An 18,330-nucleotide genomic window follows, 5' to 3' on the forward strand; every position below is an offset into this window, starting at 1 on the left:
AGAGGAGGCTGGCGGCTTTCCAGGTGTCTGGAGTGGAACAATAATTGTTTTTTAAGCATCCGGTATTTATTTTTCCCGATACCCATATCTTGCTAAAAAACCGTCAAACTGCCTCTACCACCCGCCCTCAGAGGTGGGCTAGCATTTCATATTGTGATGACCCCCATAATGCGCAGGTCCACACGGGACGGAGAGGCAAAGAGACACCGTATGGCTCAGTTTAAACAAACAGATATATTCAATAATTATACATGATTAAGATTCAGAGGCTGGGGCGTCCGAGCTTACGTGCCGACGACTTCATGGGGGCGATGGAGTGGCTCCGGAGTTGGGCTCGAGCGGTTGCTGGCAGAAGCTGCACGCCGTCGGGTTTCGGCGCTGAAGGCCCTCTTGGCGAACGATGTCGTCCTGAGCGTGCTTCTTCCGTACTGCTTGTCGATTTTTATATCCTCTTCTCCACACTCCCTATGGTGAGGACGCCCACGCCGGAGGGGAAGGAGGGGGGGGGGGGGGCTAGGGCTTTCACTTGGGCGCACAAACATACCACCGCACTTATGGTCTCGCCCCCTTCACGTGTTGAGTCCGAGAGAAAGAAGGTTGTCTTCGAGGTAGCGCATAGCGTCGGCTGCGGTAAGGCGCGCTCTGGCCCACTGACAGTTCCCGCGGGTCACCGGCCTCCATTCTCCATCCATCAACTGACACTCGCTCCTCAAGGTAAGGCGCGCTGTGGCCCGCTGACAGTTCCCTTGTCCTGGAATGTGCTCGGGAGGGCCGCCCCTGGAACCGCCACGCCAATTGGGGAGGATAAAGCCCGTTTCCCCGCGGCGGCGGCGGCGGGTCCGGTTGGGTCCGGTTGGGCTTAAACCCCTTCGCTCTGGTCGTCACTCAAAGAGCATGGCTGGGTAATTGATGATGCCGCTGTCATTTGGGTCTCCGTCTACGCCGCGCCGTCGAACGCGGAACCTCGTAGCACACACAAGGAATGTCACACTCGCTCACCCTCCAGAAGAATGTTCTCCGAACATTTGAGTCCACGCAGCTCTCCTTGTCTTTCTGAATCGCCTCGCACAGTGCGTCCGACAAAACACTTTTCGCTGCACTCAACACCACTGCACAACACCATATGCCTCCGCTGTCATAACTGGCGTCTCCAGGGGCAGCACTGATCTTTTTTTACAGATAAACATGAAACTCAGCACCCAAGCCTCTCCTTTCTAGTCCAAACTGGACGAAATAAATTTACCACAGTTACAAAGGAGCTCCCACTTCTAGCACGATCACGGCACAGACAAAAATATAGATAACGAAAGGAAGTAGGGCAGGTTCTTCATGCGCTCCGCATGCTCTCCTGTGAAGGTGTTACTTATTGACAGAAAGGTTTAACTACCAACTCCGATAACTTAACACATAAGCACATAGCAATGTTATGAGCTGCGGCATTACACAATTCTAACCAGTTCACAACTCCGCTCTGTTTACGCCATTAGTCCGACTTAGCTTTCCGATTTCGCAGCGGATATCGGCCTTCATGAGTCATACTAAGTAAGTCTGTGCCCCTTTGTCTGCTTTGGGACTCGCGAGGGCTCGTGGCAGGAGCCTCTCCTGGCATTATCTGTGCGGCAACCTCGCGCGCTTCTTCTTCTAGCAATGCATGAAGTAAATCCGGTGGCATTCCGGCCGTCACCTCGGGCGCCTGCCGAACAAATGCAGGAGAGGGCGTTTCTTGCGAACTATCTGCGCGCTCCGCTTCACTTCTGTCCCCATCAAAATCCGCGCTTTCCCTTTCCTCATTTCGTGAATACTGAACCGGTGCCGACTTGAGGCGATTTGCGTGTATCCTTATCAAGCGCCGGTTCACGTCTCGGACTCTGAAGTTTACCGGAGAAAGCTTCTCGACAACCTCGCACGGTCCTCTCCACTTCGTCTGGAACTTACGAGCTAGCCCAATCTGCCTTTGGCAGTTTTCAATGTACACGCTGTCCCCCACATCAAACGGCGCGTCTCTAGCACTGCGATCGTGCACCTCCTTCCTGCGCTTCGCCGCTTTCTTTAAGGCCTCCTTTGCGATGTTCCTCGCCACTTGCAAGCGCGATTCTAGCTCAACCTTATAGTCGTCCAGTGAAGCGTATGGGACACGACGGGGGCCCTCTGGCACTTCACTAGGCTGGTCCGGGTCTCGGCCGTAGAGAAGAAAGAATGGCGATTCGCCCGTGCTCTCGGGTGCTGCGGAATTGTCGGCAAACATTGCATACGGGAGCCACAAGTCCCAGTCCCGCTGGTCGCGCGAAACAAAATGCGACAGGAACCCGGCCACGGTTTGGTTCAGTCGCTCCACCGCGCCGTTGCAAGCCGGATGGTACGGTGTTCTCTGCTTCTTAGCGATCTTAAGCAGCTCGCAAACTCTCCTCATTAGCTGCGACACGAAGTTCGTTCCCCGATTTGTCAAGAGTTGCCTCGGGGGTCCATGTCGGAGCACGATCTGTTCGACAAATGCTCTTGCAACCGTGTCTGCCTTCTGATCTGGGAGTGCTACCGCTTCCGCGTATTTTGAAAGGTGGTCGACAAATACTAAAATGTACTTGTTTCCGGAAGTGGTCGTGGGCAATGGGCCCATTATGTCCATACCTGTCCGCTCGAAGGGAGCCGAAACCTCAGGGAACGGCTGAATTGGAGCTGGTCTTCGTCCCTTGGGTGTTTTTCTTTCGAGACAGGAATGACACTTCGCACAGTAGTCTCTAACATCCTGTCGCATGCCACTCCAAAAGTACAAACGCTCCACACGCCTGCGTGTCTTCGCTACGCCAAAATGACCGGCGCATGGCGCATCGTGAAACGCGCGAAGAACCCTTTCTGTCCACGACCGAGGTATGACGACTCTCTCCCAAGCGGTTTTCTCTGGTCTCCCTTTCCTGGTTGGCCTCGTGCGCCGACACAGGGTGCCGTCTTTGCCAATGAAATAACCTAGCTGTTCGGGGTGAGACGGTGCGCCCTCTAAGCTTTCGATTATTCGCTTCAGGTCAGGATCTTTGCACTGCTCTGTGCGTAATTCGGCGGGGTCGACTACGGGGACAAACTCATCTATAGCTGCCACGGCAGCTGTGCGGCTGAGTGCATCAGCATTCAGATGTGTCGACATTTCCTGACTTGTGCTCAACTTCAAAGCAGTATTCCTGCAGGTGTAGATTCCATCTAGCGAGTCGCGAGCTAGGGTCCCTGACACTCATCACCCATTTCAGAGGATGGCAGTCTGTGACTAGCTTGAATTTGCGGCCGTAAAGGTAGCATCTGAAGTGCTTTACTGCCCAGACAACGGCGAGGCACTCCCTTTCCGTAGCTCCGTACTTTTGCTCTGTGGGGCTCAGCTGTCGGCTAGCAAAAGCAATGGGATGTTCTTTGCCCTCGATAACCTGAGATAGCACGGCACCAACTGCGAACTTTGACGCATCTGTGGCCATAACGAAGGGCAAATTAAATTCCGGTTGGCGCAACAGCGGTGCACTCATTAGCTTCCTTTTCAGGGCCCCAAAAGCATCCTCCGCGTTTTCGTCCCAGCGAAAGGCGACATTTTTGGCTGTTAAGGCGGTGAGCGGCTTAGCGAGCTTGGCGAACTCCTCTATGTGCCTTCGGTAGTAACCGATCAGGCCGAGAAACTGCCGGACCTGGCGGACGCTAGTCGGGGATGGAAAATCCGAGACACACCTTAGTTTCTCAGGGTCCGGTCGCACGCCGTCAGCTGAAACAACGTGCCCGAGGTATTTCACCTCGTTTTTGAGGAATTGGCACTTAGAGGGCTTCAGCTTGAGACCCGCTCCTCTTAGTCGCACCAAAACCTGCTCAATATCGCGCAAATGGTTCTCAAAACTGTCACTGTATATGATAATGTCATCCATATACACGAAGCACAGCCTCCCCAGAAGACCTGCCAGGATAACATCAGCGGTTCTCTGCCAGACAGCAGGGCTGTTGGCCAGACCCATCGGCATTCTTTTCCATTCATAGTGCCCTGAGGGCGTGTTGAATGCCGTTTTCTCGGCATCTGCCGGATCCATTGCTATCTGCCAGAATCCCGCCGCCATGTCCACTACCGTGAAGTACCTGGCAGAGCCCAGCTGAGAAAGCGTCTCCTGTATATTGGGGATGGGGTATGGATCGATGCGAGTTACGGCATTTAGTTTGCGGTAGTCCACTACCAATCGATACGAGCCATCTGGCTTTTCCACCAATAGTGCTGGTGCTCCCCAGGGTGACTTTGAGTGTTCGACAATGCCGCGATCAATCAGGTCCTGCACCTGCCGCTCCATCTCCTCACGTTGGGAGTAAGGAATCCTGTACGCACGCTGGTAAACGGGCGATGAAGTGCCGGTTTCTATCCTGTACTTTATAACGCCACAGCAGCCCAAATCCAGGTTGGACGCGGCGAATACCTCCGAGTAGTCGTTCAGCAAACCAGCCAGAGCCTCCCACTCCCTGGATTTTACGTGAGAAAGATCGAACGACACCTTTGGAGCAGCCGAAGGACTAGCATGCTCTACAGTTGCGAGTACCGTATCGGTGGGCTCATGTTTCTCTATCGCAGAGGTGAAGAAAGCCAATGTTTTGTTCTTGGGAAGGCTCAGTGGCTGCTGGCTACAGTTAACCACCCGTAGGGGCACTCTGTGGGCGTCATTAACTGTCACGAGGCACGCGGCTGCCTTCAGGCCATTGCTGAGAGAGTCGACCGGCTCAAGCACTCCCACGGCGCCGCTCTCTACATCTGAAGGCACAAACGCGTACAAAATGTGCTCCGACCAAGGACGGACGACCGCCTCCTCGACCAGCCTGACGGCAACCCGCGAATATACCTTCTCCAATGATCCCACAGTTTGACGGGTGTCAATATCGGTAATGCGAATCTCAGCCCCTCTCCTGTTCAAAAACGGAACTTTTGAGCCGCCCGCATTAACCTCTTCCTCAGAGAATGAGACTACTACCTTCCCTTTTCTCAAAAAATCCTGCCCTAATATACCTGACACTCCGTTTGGCAGAGACACCGTGTCCGGGCATACGTAGCAGGGGTGCTCCAATGCAATTCCGCCGAGAGAGAAGTGTAACCGGTAGAGTCCACTTATGCCAAGAGGATCCCTCGTTATGCCTACAAATTTGGTTGCCATACCACCAGACGCTTCCAACACCTCGCGGTCCCCCTTCCTTCGAAGCGTGTTAAAACTGCTCTCCTTAAGCAATGTCACCTTTGACCCCGTATCTATCAACAATTCCATGCAATAACCATTTAACTTGCAACGCACAACAGGGCATGCCTCGTCGGCCACACAAACTACCACCACCTCATCATCCAGTGCTCCCTCCCCATGCTCCTCAGGCTGGGGAAGACTAACTAGTTTTTTGTCTCGGTATCTGGAGCCCCGCTGTAGGCTTGCTTAGGGCGTGTCTCGCCTGCTTCTCTTTGTGGCTCCCCACGGCGCACGTTTTGGCAGAACCTGGCGATGTGTCCGCGACCCTGGCAAGCGAAGCATACGATTTCTTCAAAATCTCGCATACCGCGCCTGTAGCTTTGTGGCGGTCTCCGGTTTCCAGCGAATGGGCGCTGTTGAGCGCGCGCTTCAACCTGGCGTTCCACCTGCTGAGATAGCAGCTGTTCTAAGCGATCTAATCGCTCTGTCAAGAGAGCAACCTCAGGGTTGAGCACCGCTCTCTCTATGACGCGTACTCTCGCTGCGGCTGTCGTTAACGCCTCATTTCGTTCCTCATCCAATGCGGCCTCCACGGCTTGGTCGAAATTGCTCGGCTTGCGCGAGAGCACGAACCGGCGCACGAGGTCTTGCAGACCAGCCACGAACAAAGCGGTCATTTCCTCTTTAAGTATATCCTCCGCGTATTTCTTCTTTAGCTGGTCTCCTTCCTCCTCCCTGCTTAACGTATCGCGCGCTAAGCGCTGAAGCCGCGACGCAAACGTTCGCACGTCCTCCCCTACCATCTGTCCGGCGTCACGGAACCTCTGTACCCGCACGTGACGTGGTTCAGTGTCGAAATGCTCAAACGCGAGCTTCTTAAATTCCGCAAATGATTTTGTGGATTTTACTTTTTCGTCTCGCCATGCAAAATCATGAGCAGCTCCTGCCATCTTACACCTCGCCATTCCCAGCATTTGAGCATCGGACCACCCCCCATTTTCCCAATCTCTTCTAGCATGGAAAAGAAATCGCAGATTGGAACCCCTGTCTTATCTCCTGTAAACGTCGGAATGACGCTTCCTAATGCCAGCATGCTTGCTCCGAGCGACGGCTGTGGAGTGGGAGCTCCCTCAGATAAAGACATTTTTTTTTTCAAGCCCTCCGGTGCCTCAAGCCTCTCAAATGGGGGTAAAAGTCCCACAATCAGTCCCGTGATTCCCTTTTGATTACAATTTTGAAGTCATGAATGTCGCAGCATTCAGAGGACATTTGCTTTTGAGACCCCACTTCTGACACCAGTGTGATGACCCCCATAATGCGCAGGTCCACACGGGACGGACAGGCAGAGACACCATATGGCTCAGTTTAAACAAACAGATATATTCAATAATTATACATGATTAAGATTCAGAGGCTGGGGCGTCCGAGCTTACGTGCCGACGACTTCATGGGGGCGATGGAGTGGCTCCGGAGTTGGGCTCGAGCGGTTGCTGGCAGAAGCTGCACGCCGTCGGGTTTCGGCGCTGAAGGCCCTCTTGGCGAACGATGTCGTCCTGAGCGTGCTTCTTCCGTACTGCTTGTCGATTTTTATATCCTCTTCTCCACACTCCCTAGGGTGAGGACGCCCACGCCGGAGGGGAAGGAGGGGAGGGCTAGGGCTTTCACTTGGGCGCACAAACATACCGCCGCACTTATGGTCTCGCCCCCTTCACGTGTTGAGTCCGAGGGAAAGAAGGTTGTCTTCGAGGTAGCGCATAGCGTCGGCTGTGGTAAGGCGCGCTCTGGCCCGCTGACAGTTCCCGCGGGTCACCGGCCTCCATTCTCCATCCATCAACTGACACTCGCTCCTCAAGGTAAGGCGCGCTCTGGCCCGCTGACAGTTCCCTTGTCCTGGAATGTGCTCGGGAGGGCCGCCCCTGGAACCGCCACGCCAATTGGGGAGGATAAAGCCCGTTTCCCCGCGGCGGCGGCGGCGGGTCCGGTTGGGCTTAAACCCCTTCGTTCTGGTCGTCACTCAAAGAGCATGGCTGTGTAATTGATGATGCCGCTGTCATTTGGGTCTCCGTCTACGCCGCGCCGTCGAACGCGGAACCTCGTAGCACACACAAGGAATGTCACAATATTGTGCTTCGTCAAGGCTGAATGCAGTCTCTTTAGCGGAGGACCGCACTTTATGTACTTCTTGAAGTGTAATTAAGTTGTTATAAGGCTTATTTGTACTGCTATTTGTCGGGAGTCTTCGCTTTTTGGCTGTGTTCTTGTGCTTTAAAAATGACAGTGTGTAGTGTGAGGAACTAAAAATTGTTAATATTCTCCTGGTATGTTTACCAGCTCATCAATATTTGTTTGTGTACCAAGGGGTGTCAGAAAAGGAACTTTCAATAGGGAGAAGCTGCCACAGAGTTTACGAACTTGCTGCCACATTTTTTTCGTTACTGGATTGTACTCTTTAAGGATGATATATAGTCCTGTCCCACTTTCGACACTTCCTCCCTTATAAAAGTTCCGCTTTCAATGAATGTGGCCTATTTGTCATTGGAACTTGGCAATCAATGCATGCACACAAACTTCAATTTGCCGTCAGCGTCATTTCAACTTTACCGGTATGTCTCAGTGTCAAAAATGTCGAACGCTATAGGCACTCGTGAGTGAGGCTGTGCCCACGGTGTTTTGCCGCAAGCACTGGAATCCTTGAGCCATTCGCTGTACCAAAGGCTCAACATATTCCCTCCTATTCATCGCACTGCCACGTGTTTCATCGAAAACATTCACTTTCCAACAACTTCGGAGATGCTTTTCCGCTGGTGCGCGACAATGTCGCTGCTCTCGTGGCGTTTCAGCAGCGCAGTGTTGTAAGAAACAGGCGGCCTTTGCCTTAGTGTTGACGTGGACGGCCCGATGCTAATGCGCACAGTGGTTCTCATCGGTTATGTGCAAAATCGGGCTATTGCAGTCTAGTTGAGTCGGGTCCAGAGGCGCACTAAATTGGTTTGAAAGAACAATAACTGCACTAACTCTGCTCATATCTATTACGGATATTCGCAACCCCACTTTCCCCGATAGCAACACTGCTGATGGCAGCGCCGCTATAGGCACCCTGCACCCGCCAGGCACCGCCACCGTCGACGCTGCGTTCAGCGCCCCTCGCGGCCAGTTCCTCGTCCCTGTCAGGAAGGCTCGCCTCGCGACTTCGAAGGGATCGTGTCTGCCAGCGGCGTGCCGCTTATTGTAGAGGCGGGATTTCGCGCTATTCACGATGCGGAAAAATTCTTTACAGGAGCTAACATCAAGAAAGGCACGAAGCTTTTTGAAGCAGGACACGTACACAACGTGAAAGAGGTGGTGTCGTGCGACGGGAGCGAAGTAGCAGCCCGGTGCATTGCGCAGACGAGCATCACTGCGCCACCGAAAACCATCAAATTAACGGTAAGAAATATTTCTATCTAATGTCTGTTAGCGCTGCGATCTTACTTTATTTTTTTTATGTAGCTATCTTCCAGTAGACAGCTTGTTGCCGCGAGCTGCAGTTGCAAGGCAGGCGTCGCAGGCAAATGCAAACACGCTGCTGCCGTTGCCGTGTATTTGGAGCAGTGTGAAACGCTCTCTAAAACGAGCCAACCGCAAGCCTGGGGTGTTCCTACATTTAAGAAGGTTTACCCTAAACTTTCGAAGACGGCCAAGCGGCATAACATTGAATGTAACTAGAAAACTGCAGTTTTTGAGCGAGCGGCGCAAACCTGACTTGATAACATTCTCGTTTGCAGCACCTTCGGTTTTCGATATGAAATTCCCTGTTGAAACTATCCCTTGAAATGATGTACCCGCTGTGTGATCTGGCACTCATATTTTTTTTTTCATTTTTTCAGCAACTGCTAGGTCGTTATCGCTGCAACACGTGCGTCAATATTTTGGGGATATCAAATGTCCAATAAACGAGCTTTTACAAGCAGAAGAGGATGAAAGCTGTGGTGAAGCGCCTGTGCGCACTGGAACTCCTGCCGGCAACGTAAAATTTTTTGACTGGGATTGTTCAGAAAAGGAGTACCCCAGCTACTTCATGCAGGATTCTTGCGGAAAGCTTGTGCTAAAAAAGCGGAATTTCACTGCAAGGTTTGTTTAATTTCTACACAGTTAGGACAAGTGCCCTGATTCTTCGACATTAGGATATGTGATTACTGTACTAAATTATCACCCAGTCTTTCAGATGTGGAGGCAAAGATTTATGAGGAACATGTTGCTGTTGCCCCTGAAAACGTGCCTTCACTGTCCAAAAAGACGCTGGACGACAAGGCGCAGTGGAAGCGAGCTAGGATTCCGCGCATAACTTTAACAAAGGTAAGCGATTCTTTGCTGCGCAAAATTTGGGCTTCCTCAGGTGTGAGCTCGGACGAGTTGCGAAGTCAATGACCGGAAATCGCAGGTGCAAGAAGAGGGAAGGGTTCCCAGAGATCCATTCGCATTCCTCGGCGTCTGTTGAATGTGCCATGAGTTAAAAACCTGTCTAGGAGGTAATGCAAGAGTCACGCAAACGCCTTCCGCACGGGTTTGACCATTGTTAGACCAGAAACCGCGCGCGCGTGTTGGCCGTCGCGAAGGGTGGGCCCCGCAGTGGCACAGTCCTTGGAATGGCAGCTGCGGAGCCGAACGAGCTCCGCCGAGGGCCTTAAATTCCAAGTAAAACCCGCCGGCCACCAATGGTGGAAAAAAAAAACCACCAAAAAAAAGGGGATTCGGAGGACTCACTACGAAATAAAAGAACTTTCGCATACCTGAGTAAAAGGTTGGAAATAGCAGTTCGCTGTGAGCAAACAAAATTGTGATAATGTGAGTAAACTTGCCCTTGGCGCAGAAATATCGTTTTGGCTGCAAAATATTTATTCTAAGCTCTAATTTTCTTTTGCTGTTTCAAGCCAGACAATTGGAACGAATTATTCCTCTTTACCGAGCGTATCATACAACTCCGTGTAAAAACGTCTACATTTAATGAACCCTGCAAAATTTATGAAGTGCGCTATTTGCTTTCTTTTCAGGCCTACAGAGTACTTTGCTGTCGGCCAGAAAATATTGACAGAAGAGCGAGGTCCCTCATTTTCGAGCAAGACTTCGGAGGGCCAACCGTGCGATACGGCATCGCGATGGAGCCCAAAGCCCGCCGAGCATTTGAGAATGAACACGGCGTTGAAGTTTCATTATTCGGCCTGGTTGTTTCACGCAAGGAGTCGTGGTTAGCGTGCTCTCCGGACGGAATCTTTCTGTAAGTATATAATAATTTTTGTACAAGATATCACCTTTTTGCTATTTTGCCAGAACATCAATAACTTCCATTGCTGCATTTGATTATTCTGTTCTGAAATGCAGGACGCACGAGAACGAGGCTGTGCTTTTGGAGATAAAGTGCCCCTTCAGTCGCAGAGGTCAGACGCTGACAACAGATCCACTTTTGCCATATTTGCAAAAGAACGATGCTCTGGAGCTGCGAAAAAAGCACACTTACTACGCTCAAATACAGATCTCCCTGTACACCCTGGAGCTTCAACAGTGCTGGTTTTACGTCTACACGGAAGCTGATTCCCTGACGATTAAAATTTCCCGGGATGAAGAATACCTCGCCGAAGCGATTCCGGTGCTCCGGGAGTTTTACTTCGCAAAGTACCTGACATGCTTGAAAGAATACTACAACACGTAATGGTGCAGTAATCCTTTCATGAAATATACTGTTTTTTTATGATTTGTTTATTTACCAAAGAGTCAAAAACAGAGCTGTGCAATATGTACATACCGAGAAGTGTAATAAACAGAGTGTCTTATGAGATATTGCATTCGTTCCTTGCAAAAATTCCTGGCTTTAGGTTTGTTATCACAGCAGCCACATGAACAATATCATCGACATACCCAGTCAGTTCATGAGGAATTCTTTGGGAAAGTATATTGAACGTTTTCAGCCTTTGGATAACTCTTTCCACATGAATGCGGACAGACGCTGTCTCATACGTCGCATCGACTTCTGACTCCGTAAACTGGGCACTCGTCGCAAATGGTGGCATCACAAGTGTCGACTGTTGCACCCCAACGTCAGTGCGAATTCCCGGAAAGCCTTTGTCCGCTAGAATGACATCGCCAGGCTCTAGAAGGGATAACAGCTTGCCGTCCACTGTGATGGTCGCGTCCGAAGTCCTTCCGCCGTACCCTTCTGATACGAAAGTTATTGCACCATTCGGTGCGATGCAGATTAAATACTTCAGGGTGTACCTGCCCTTGTAGTGGGAAAACCACAGGTTGCGTGTCTCCACATCTGGCGGCATTTCGGTTTCTATTTCAGTACAATCTATAATAGCCCTGCATGTATCGTAGTGCCTTTTGAAGCTCGGCGGCATTGTGCGCTGCACTGCTAGTCGTGACGGCCAGTAGATCCAGTCTTTCGTTGCTACTTTTATGTTCACAAGAACAGACTTGAATACCCTGGACGCCGTTGTGCTGTGCACGCAAAACAGTGAAGCGAGAAACGAAAACGGCAAGCCATGTTTCAGCTTCATCAAAAACAAAAGAAGCTTGTCCTCAACGGAAAGCTCCCTTAACCTTTGCGTTCCTGGCGGAAGAACACTTAGGAGCAACGAAAAAAGCTGAAATGACACCGCAGTGAAGGATTGCAGCGCAGCCTCATTACCATGGAGTGCCCTAAAACCTCCAAAGTACGGCTGTTTCCGCACAGGGCCCACGTTTTTGTCGCACAATTGAGCTGATTCACATGAGGTTCCGCGTTCAGCGGTGGTGGAAGTCCTGTGGTGCACACAGCAACTTGCGTTGCAATTGATGTTGTCGAGATGAACGTAAATTCCCCGGAAAGGCATTCGGGCTCCATGTCGGTCATCGTGCATGCCTGCAATGCACGAAATACAAAAAAAAGTAGCAGGTCAGCGGCTGCTGTTAACATTTTCCGGATTGCTTGCATACTGATCCTTTTCAAGATTCCGTGAGTCAACTTCCCTGCGTAGCAAAAACTCTACCATGAAGACGCTGCCTATCCTAGGAATAGAAGTTGGGTGCAGCGCTAAGACATCTGTCCAAGCCGTACGGTGTGTATGCATTGACATGAATTGCCTTGGCGCACCCTTCCTTCGCGATTGCAGCGCGGGGAGAGTGAGTTGTACCTGCTAAGGAATGGCTTGGTAGAGCTGCAGTTAACTACCTTTATCGCGAAAGCAACAAATTGCAAAAATGTGCAGGAATTATGTGTGTCTACAGCACTGCACCCTATTTTCTGTCCCCGGAACCGGCTTGGCTGCCATGGTGAAGTGGTTTTCGCTGCGCAAATAAGCTACCTCTCACAGTTTTGCAAACGCTCAATGCTGCTTTGAAGGAAAACCTACGTACATCGGCAAACTTCTTTTGTGACGCAGTTTCGTCACCGCCACTCGGTGGAGAGTTGGCGTCAGGTGAAACTGCATTCAGTGGGCGAGGATCATCGTCGATCTGCTGATCATGCTTTCTGCTCTCTCTTTCCTTTCGCCTGCAAATATTATGCAACAAAACTAAGCGGAAGTGCAAAAAGAAAAGAAATCAAGGTCAGTCGTCAAACGAACAGACGTTTCGCTCACCGCCGCCAGCACAATGTATTAAAACAACTAAGCTGTCGACCAGGCGGAGCAAAAAAAAAAAGTATTGTGACACGCCGCTCTGAACGGGGAATAAATACAGCAGCGTAGTACATTTAAAATGGTCTAAGAGATGTGCAGCAAGACGACAGGAATGGAGACGTTCGAGATTGTGGCGAACACATATGATAGTTTTACAAGCGCACCTGCATGCACCCATGTGCCTGCTGTCGTTTTTCAGGCAAATTACGCGTTCTTGGAGAAAATATCTAGCCCCGAAAACACAACAACAAGTACACATTAATGAACCCGAAGTTGATACATTTGTCAGCATACCTGTCATGACGCCCGGACGAACCACTTGTGCTTGCTTTTTTGTACGCTGATGGAAAGATGCTTGGGTCGTAGGATGGGTGCCCTTCTTCATTCGATTTAGCATTGCTTACAAAATGCATGCTGCATATTTTTGATTTCCTCGAAGGCATCCAATCCGTACCATCTTCGCTGCATAGTTCAAAATAACAACAAATATACATGATACTCCGCTACACGTTAGCAAGGAACGATGCTGCGGCGCTTTTTATCTATCGTCATATAAGTTCACGAAAGTGCATCAAGACAGTGCCAAAAAACTTGATTTTTCCTGCACTGTAAAACTGCAACGAGTCCCTATGTCTACAGCATGGTATGAGAACAAGAAAAGGAGCTCAAAATTACTTTTGGCGACGAATAAGCCGAATCCAGCGCTCACGCCGTTCCGTCTCCCAGTGTCGCGTCGGGAATCCATAAAACCTTGTCCCAGGCGAATTCAGGTACGTATTACTGCATCCTACTACACAGCAATGTGTCCTGCTGTTGTTATTAGCCATTTTGTGCTCGGAAAGGAGGCGCACAACTGCTTCGCGACGGCGCGCGCAACACAGCGCGAGCTGTCAGACTGCCCCCGCCTTCCTGACAGGGACGCGCGCGCCGCCGCCAGTGGCGCGCGCGTCGCGCGGGAGTTAGATGCGCAGGGTGCCTATAAGCATAGTGGCAGGCAGCCTTTTCGAAGTGAAGAACGACAGATTGGGCGAGTTGGTTTTGCATAGTCACTCATAAAACAGCGGTGTGTGGCGGCGAACACGCCACGAACTCCAGAGACTGCACGGCGAAATTCCGCACGAACGCGCAGCAACAACCCAGCAATCCGGAGAAAAAGAGGAGGAAAAAGAAGAAAAAAAAACAATAAGAAGAAGGGAGGAAGCGGGAATCTCCCGCCCCCTCCACCTAGCAGGGAGTCGACTTCTGATCAACCCAAGCAAAAGAGGACCTGGGCCAGCATAGTCCAGAACGGGAAGCGGCAGGTGAGTGGGACCGCCTCTCCTCCTCCTCCTCCCAAACCTTCCTCTCCACCCACAGCCAACCCAGTAGAAACCGAGTTACGAAACCAGATAGCAGCCCTAAAAGCGCAGATCGCGGTGCTAACGAGCAAACTAGAAAGTGCGCTAGCTAAACCCCAGCCACCTCAGCAAGAGGAGGCGATGGAAAGCGACACAGAACCTAGTCTTGAAAATAAACTAGACGCTATGATGAGAAGGGTCCAGGAATCCATTCCCACCATAGTCTCACAACAGATAGCGAAAGCGATGACGGTTCGCAAATACGCTAACACGAGGAGACTCCAGAATCCCCGAGCCTACAGGATGCGTAGGGTGCTGAGCGAGGACGAGGAGGAAGACCACCAGGAGCAATTTCCCCTCCCGAATAACAACAATCTCCAGATACAACATGGCGAGACAAACTAAAGAGAGTCCCATAACATTAACGCAGTGGAATAGTCGAGGCTTGAAATCGAGGACTAAGAGAGCGGATCTTAGGATGAACCTGTCTACGTACGAGCATACTCCGGCAGTAGTGGCCGTACAGGAACCTGGCGGGAACGTGAGCCTCACAAACTACAAAACGTTCCAACTCGACCCCCTAACGTGTATCTTTGTACACAAAAATTTCACTGCAAATTTGGTAGATCTGGAATTACAAACCAGCTTTTCGCACGTGATGGTGACTCTTCTGACACTGAAAAAGGAGGATTCGCCGCTACACATCCTGAACGTGTACTGCCCACCTAAAGCAAAAAACGTAACCTTCTCCACACTCCTGAGCCGAGCTATCAGGGAAGCAGGACGAGACCCGCTACTAGTAATGGGAGATTTCAACGCGCAGAGTCCCTCATGGGGCTATCATCGAGAAGACATACGAGGACGGAAGCTAGCGGAGGCGGCGTCCGCGTTAGGTCTAACCCTACACACTGACACGGCGTGCCCCACGCGGATAGGGAACTCGGTGCAGAGGGACACGTGTCCCGACTTAATCTTCACGAAAAACGCGAGGCGAGTGGAGTGGACGAATACGGAGGAAACTCTCGGTAGTGACCACTGCCTGATCACCATAACGATCCGTACGAAACCCCTTACCAGGCCTACGGGGCACACTATGCTGCCGGACTGGACGAAATTTAGAAAGGAATACGAGGTAAGCTCCATCCAGGAGCAGGGTTATCAAGCCTGGACAAAACAGCTGCTGATCAACCTGCGTTCGACGGAGACGCAGGTAAAGCTCTCAGAGGCGGTGACGGACGTGGACACCCACCTCCTCCACCTCTGGGCAGCCAGACACAGCATGGTCAAAAGATGGCGTAGACAGAAGCATAACCGAAAGCTAAGAGCTCGGATCGCGGCAATCACTAAAGAAGCGGCGGAGTACGCGGCGCAACTCGCGGACGCGAACTGGGTAGATAGGTGCAACGCGGCCGCTAGGCAGATGTCTAGCAAAAACACGTGGCGCCTCTTCCGGGCGCTCATAGATCCCAACCAGACGCGCACCGAGACGCAGAAGCACCTGCAGAGAGCGGTACATGCATTTCAAGTAAATACAGCCCAGCTCGCACTGAAGCTTCGGGACCAGTACCTGAGCACGACCCAAGATCCAAGGGGAGAAGCTTACAGATACAGTGGAGCCCAAAATGCTGAGCTGGACGAACCTTTCAAAATATACGAACTCAAGGCCGCTCTAGCGAGGATGAAACGCGGGACCGCGCCAGGAAGGGACGGGATCTCGGTAAAACTCCTAGCCAATCTGCCGGACCGCGCATACGAATCCCTCCTAAATCACTTTAATTCGGTTTGGGTGGGCGAAGCTCCACTTCCCACGGAGTGGAAGACGGCGCTGATAACTTTCATCCCCAAGGCGGGCAAGGCCATAGATACGGATAACCTAAGACCTACTTCTCTCACCTCGTGCGTGGGCAAACTGATGGAAGCTATGGTCAGAGATAGACTATCTGAGTACCTAGAAAACAAGCGAGTCTTCGCCGACTCGATGTACGGCTTCAGGCCAAATAAATCGGCTCAGGACATCCTGCTGCAGCTCAGCAGGGAGGTACTAAACCCGATCGAACATCCGAACGGGGATAAGATAGTGCTGGCCCTAGATCTGAAGGGAGCCTTCGATAATGTGACACACGAGGCAATCCTCACACACCTATCAGAGACGGGATGCGGCAGGAACGCTTTCGAGTACATAAAACGCTTCCTCACGGACAGACAGGCCTACGTGAGGATCCAGAACGCGGAACACGGCCCCTTTCTATTAGGCACGAGAGGGACGCCACAGGGAGCGGTGCTATCCCCCTTGCTTTTCAACTTGGCAATGAAGAACCTGCCGGTCCACCTGGAGAAAGTCCCGGGTGTGCAGCACGCGCTGTACGCGGACGACATCTCCATTTGGGCCACGCAGGGCTCTCTCGGTGAAATGGAGGCCAGCCTGCAGGAGGCGGCCACAGCGGTGAACGAGTACGCGAAAAGATGTGGCCTTCATTGCTCCCCTCAAAAATCCGAATTCGTGCACATTCGCCCCAACAAAAAATGCACAAACAAGATAGAATTGAGACTTGGATCGGAACCGATACCCGAAAGAAAAGAAATTAGAGTCCTAGGTCTTTTCATCCACCAACGTCGGCTGGCGACGACCACGCTCGACAAACTAAAAAAGGTGGGAGATCAGGTGGGCCGAATGGTCCGCACAGTCTCGAACAAGAAAGGGGGATTGCGAAGCAAAGACGCCTTGCGGCTGGCCAATGCCTTTGTAACGAGCAGAATCCTGTACTCGACCCCCTATCTCCGCCTCAACAAACACGACCAGAACATCATCGAGGTGATAATATGCAAAATGGCGAAGAAGGCCCTCGACCTCCCGATAACCACGTCTAACCTGAGACTCCAAGGTCTGGGTATGACGAACTCCTTCGATGAACTTAGAGAAGCCCACCTCACAGGTCAATACACGCGATTATCGCAGACGCCGTCAGGACGCCGCCTTTTAGCCCGTCTGCACATAAAACACACGACTCTAACCGAGGAGAGAGTAAGACTCTCTCAGGAGTGGCGTTACGCCCTGCACGTAAGACCACTCCCAATTAAGATGTCCAGGGACGACCACGAGGGTAGACGCAGGGCCAGGGCAGAGGCCTTAGCTCACCACTACGGAAGGAAACCCGGGGTATACTACGTGGACGCATCCGGCCCGCACCAAGGCGGGTGGTACACGGCGGCAGTGATCCATGAGGCCAACACGGTGAACGGGCTCACCTTCAAAGCCCGAAGCGTCACTCAAGCAGAGGAAGTCGCCATCGCATTAGCAGCAACACACTCCGATTCCAAGACAATCATAACCGACTCGCGAGGGGCGTGTCGGAACGTCCAACAGGGCTGGGTCCCGTACCTGGCCTACCGGCTACTGCAAAACAGCTCGTACGTAGGGGGTCCATCCCACCGCTTCATAGTCTGGGCTCCGGCCCACTCGGGGCTAGGAGGAAACGAGGCAGCAGATGCCGCCGCCCGCGCGCTCTCTAACCGGGCAACCTCGTCCCCCGCCTCCTCTGAAGAAGTAGCGGAAGCCACGCCGACCTACACTTACAAGGAAATAACGCAATTATACAAAGATATACATAAACTGTACCCCCACCCGTGTAAAGAATTAACGAGAGCGGAGGAACGCCTGTTCCTCCGCCTTGTCACGAACACCATGATGTGCCCGGCCTCGCTAAAGCACTTTGACCCTGCCGTCTCCGGGGAGTGCCCGCACTGTGGGGAGAGGTCCTCGAACCTCTACCACATGGTGTGGGCGTGCCCCTCCAACCCTGCTTTTACTCCAAACCCAAACCCCACCCGGGAGGACTGGGAGGCGACCCTACTCGCCTGTTGCGACCTGAAAGCCCAAAAGGCGATGGTCGAACGAGCTATGGCGGCAGCGGAAGCCACTGGGGTCCCGTACTAGGGACTCCATCTAGTGATTGTGAGGGGAAGGGCACTAAGCCTGACTCCTGAGCACCCTCCATGTAACTCCCTCTTTTCAGAGGAAATAAACGTTTTTACCACCACCACTCATAAAACAGTGCTACGACACAGGGCGGAGAATTGTTGTTGTTAGCCTTTCACACGATGGCACATACCCATACTGGGGGATCGGCCAAGAATCGGGAGGCAGAGGTTTCTATTCACCTGTACTCAGTAAAGGCAAAAAAGAAAAGG

At 51.9% G+C, this 18,330-nt stretch overlaps 1 protein-coding gene and 1 pseudogene across 2 annotated transcripts; one reads left to right on the plus strand and one right to left on the minus strand.

Annotated features, from left to right (window-relative positions):
* Positions 1-8,390: 8,390 nt before the first annotated feature.
* LOC144120137 (uncharacterized) lies at positions 8,391-10,857 on the plus strand. Its single transcript, XM_077652576.1, has 5 exons — positions 8,391-8,597; positions 8,661-9,281; positions 9,368-9,506; positions 10,202-10,425; positions 10,530-10,857. Exons 2-5 carry the CDS (start codon positions 9,229-9,231, stop codon positions 10,855-10,857), a joined length of 744 nt encoding a protein of 247 aa, XP_077508702.1. The 5' UTR covers positions 8,391-8,597; positions 8,661-9,228.
* A 118-nt stretch (positions 10,858-10,975) lies between these two features.
* On the minus strand, positions 10,976-13,739 carry LOC144120138 (uncharacterized; annotated as a pseudogene). The gene is made up of 4 exons (XR_013312429.1): positions 13,481-13,739; positions 13,100-13,267; positions 12,543-12,678; positions 10,976-12,048 (listed from the first exon to the last, which is right to left on the minus strand). The product of XR_013312429.1 is annotated as an uncharacterized LOC144120138 (transcript).
* Between the last annotated feature and the right edge of the window lie 4,591 nt (positions 13,740-18,330).

This window comes from Amblyomma americanum, chromosome 2, assembly GCF_052857255.1.
Source record: "Amblyomma americanum isolate KBUSLIRL-KWMA chromosome 2, ASM5285725v1, whole genome shotgun sequence".
Classification (NCBI taxonomy): domain Eukaryota; kingdom Metazoa; phylum Arthropoda; class Arachnida; order Ixodida; family Ixodidae; genus Amblyomma; species Amblyomma americanum.

Excerpts from the sequence above, each read along its gene's own strand:
- LOC144120137 (XM_077652576.1), top strand. The coding sequence starts at position 9,229 with ATGCAGGATTCTTGCGGAAAGCTTGTGCTAAAAAAGCGGAATTTCACT. Across the intron at positions 9,507-10,201 it reads CGCGCATAACTTTAACAAAG|GCCTACAGAGTACTTTGCTG; the intron begins GTAAGCGATTCT and ends CTTTCTTTTCAG. Across the intron at positions 10,426-10,529 it reads TCTCCGGACGGAATCTTTCT|GACGCACGAGAACGAGGCTG; the intron begins GTAAGTATATAA and ends TCTGAAATGCAG.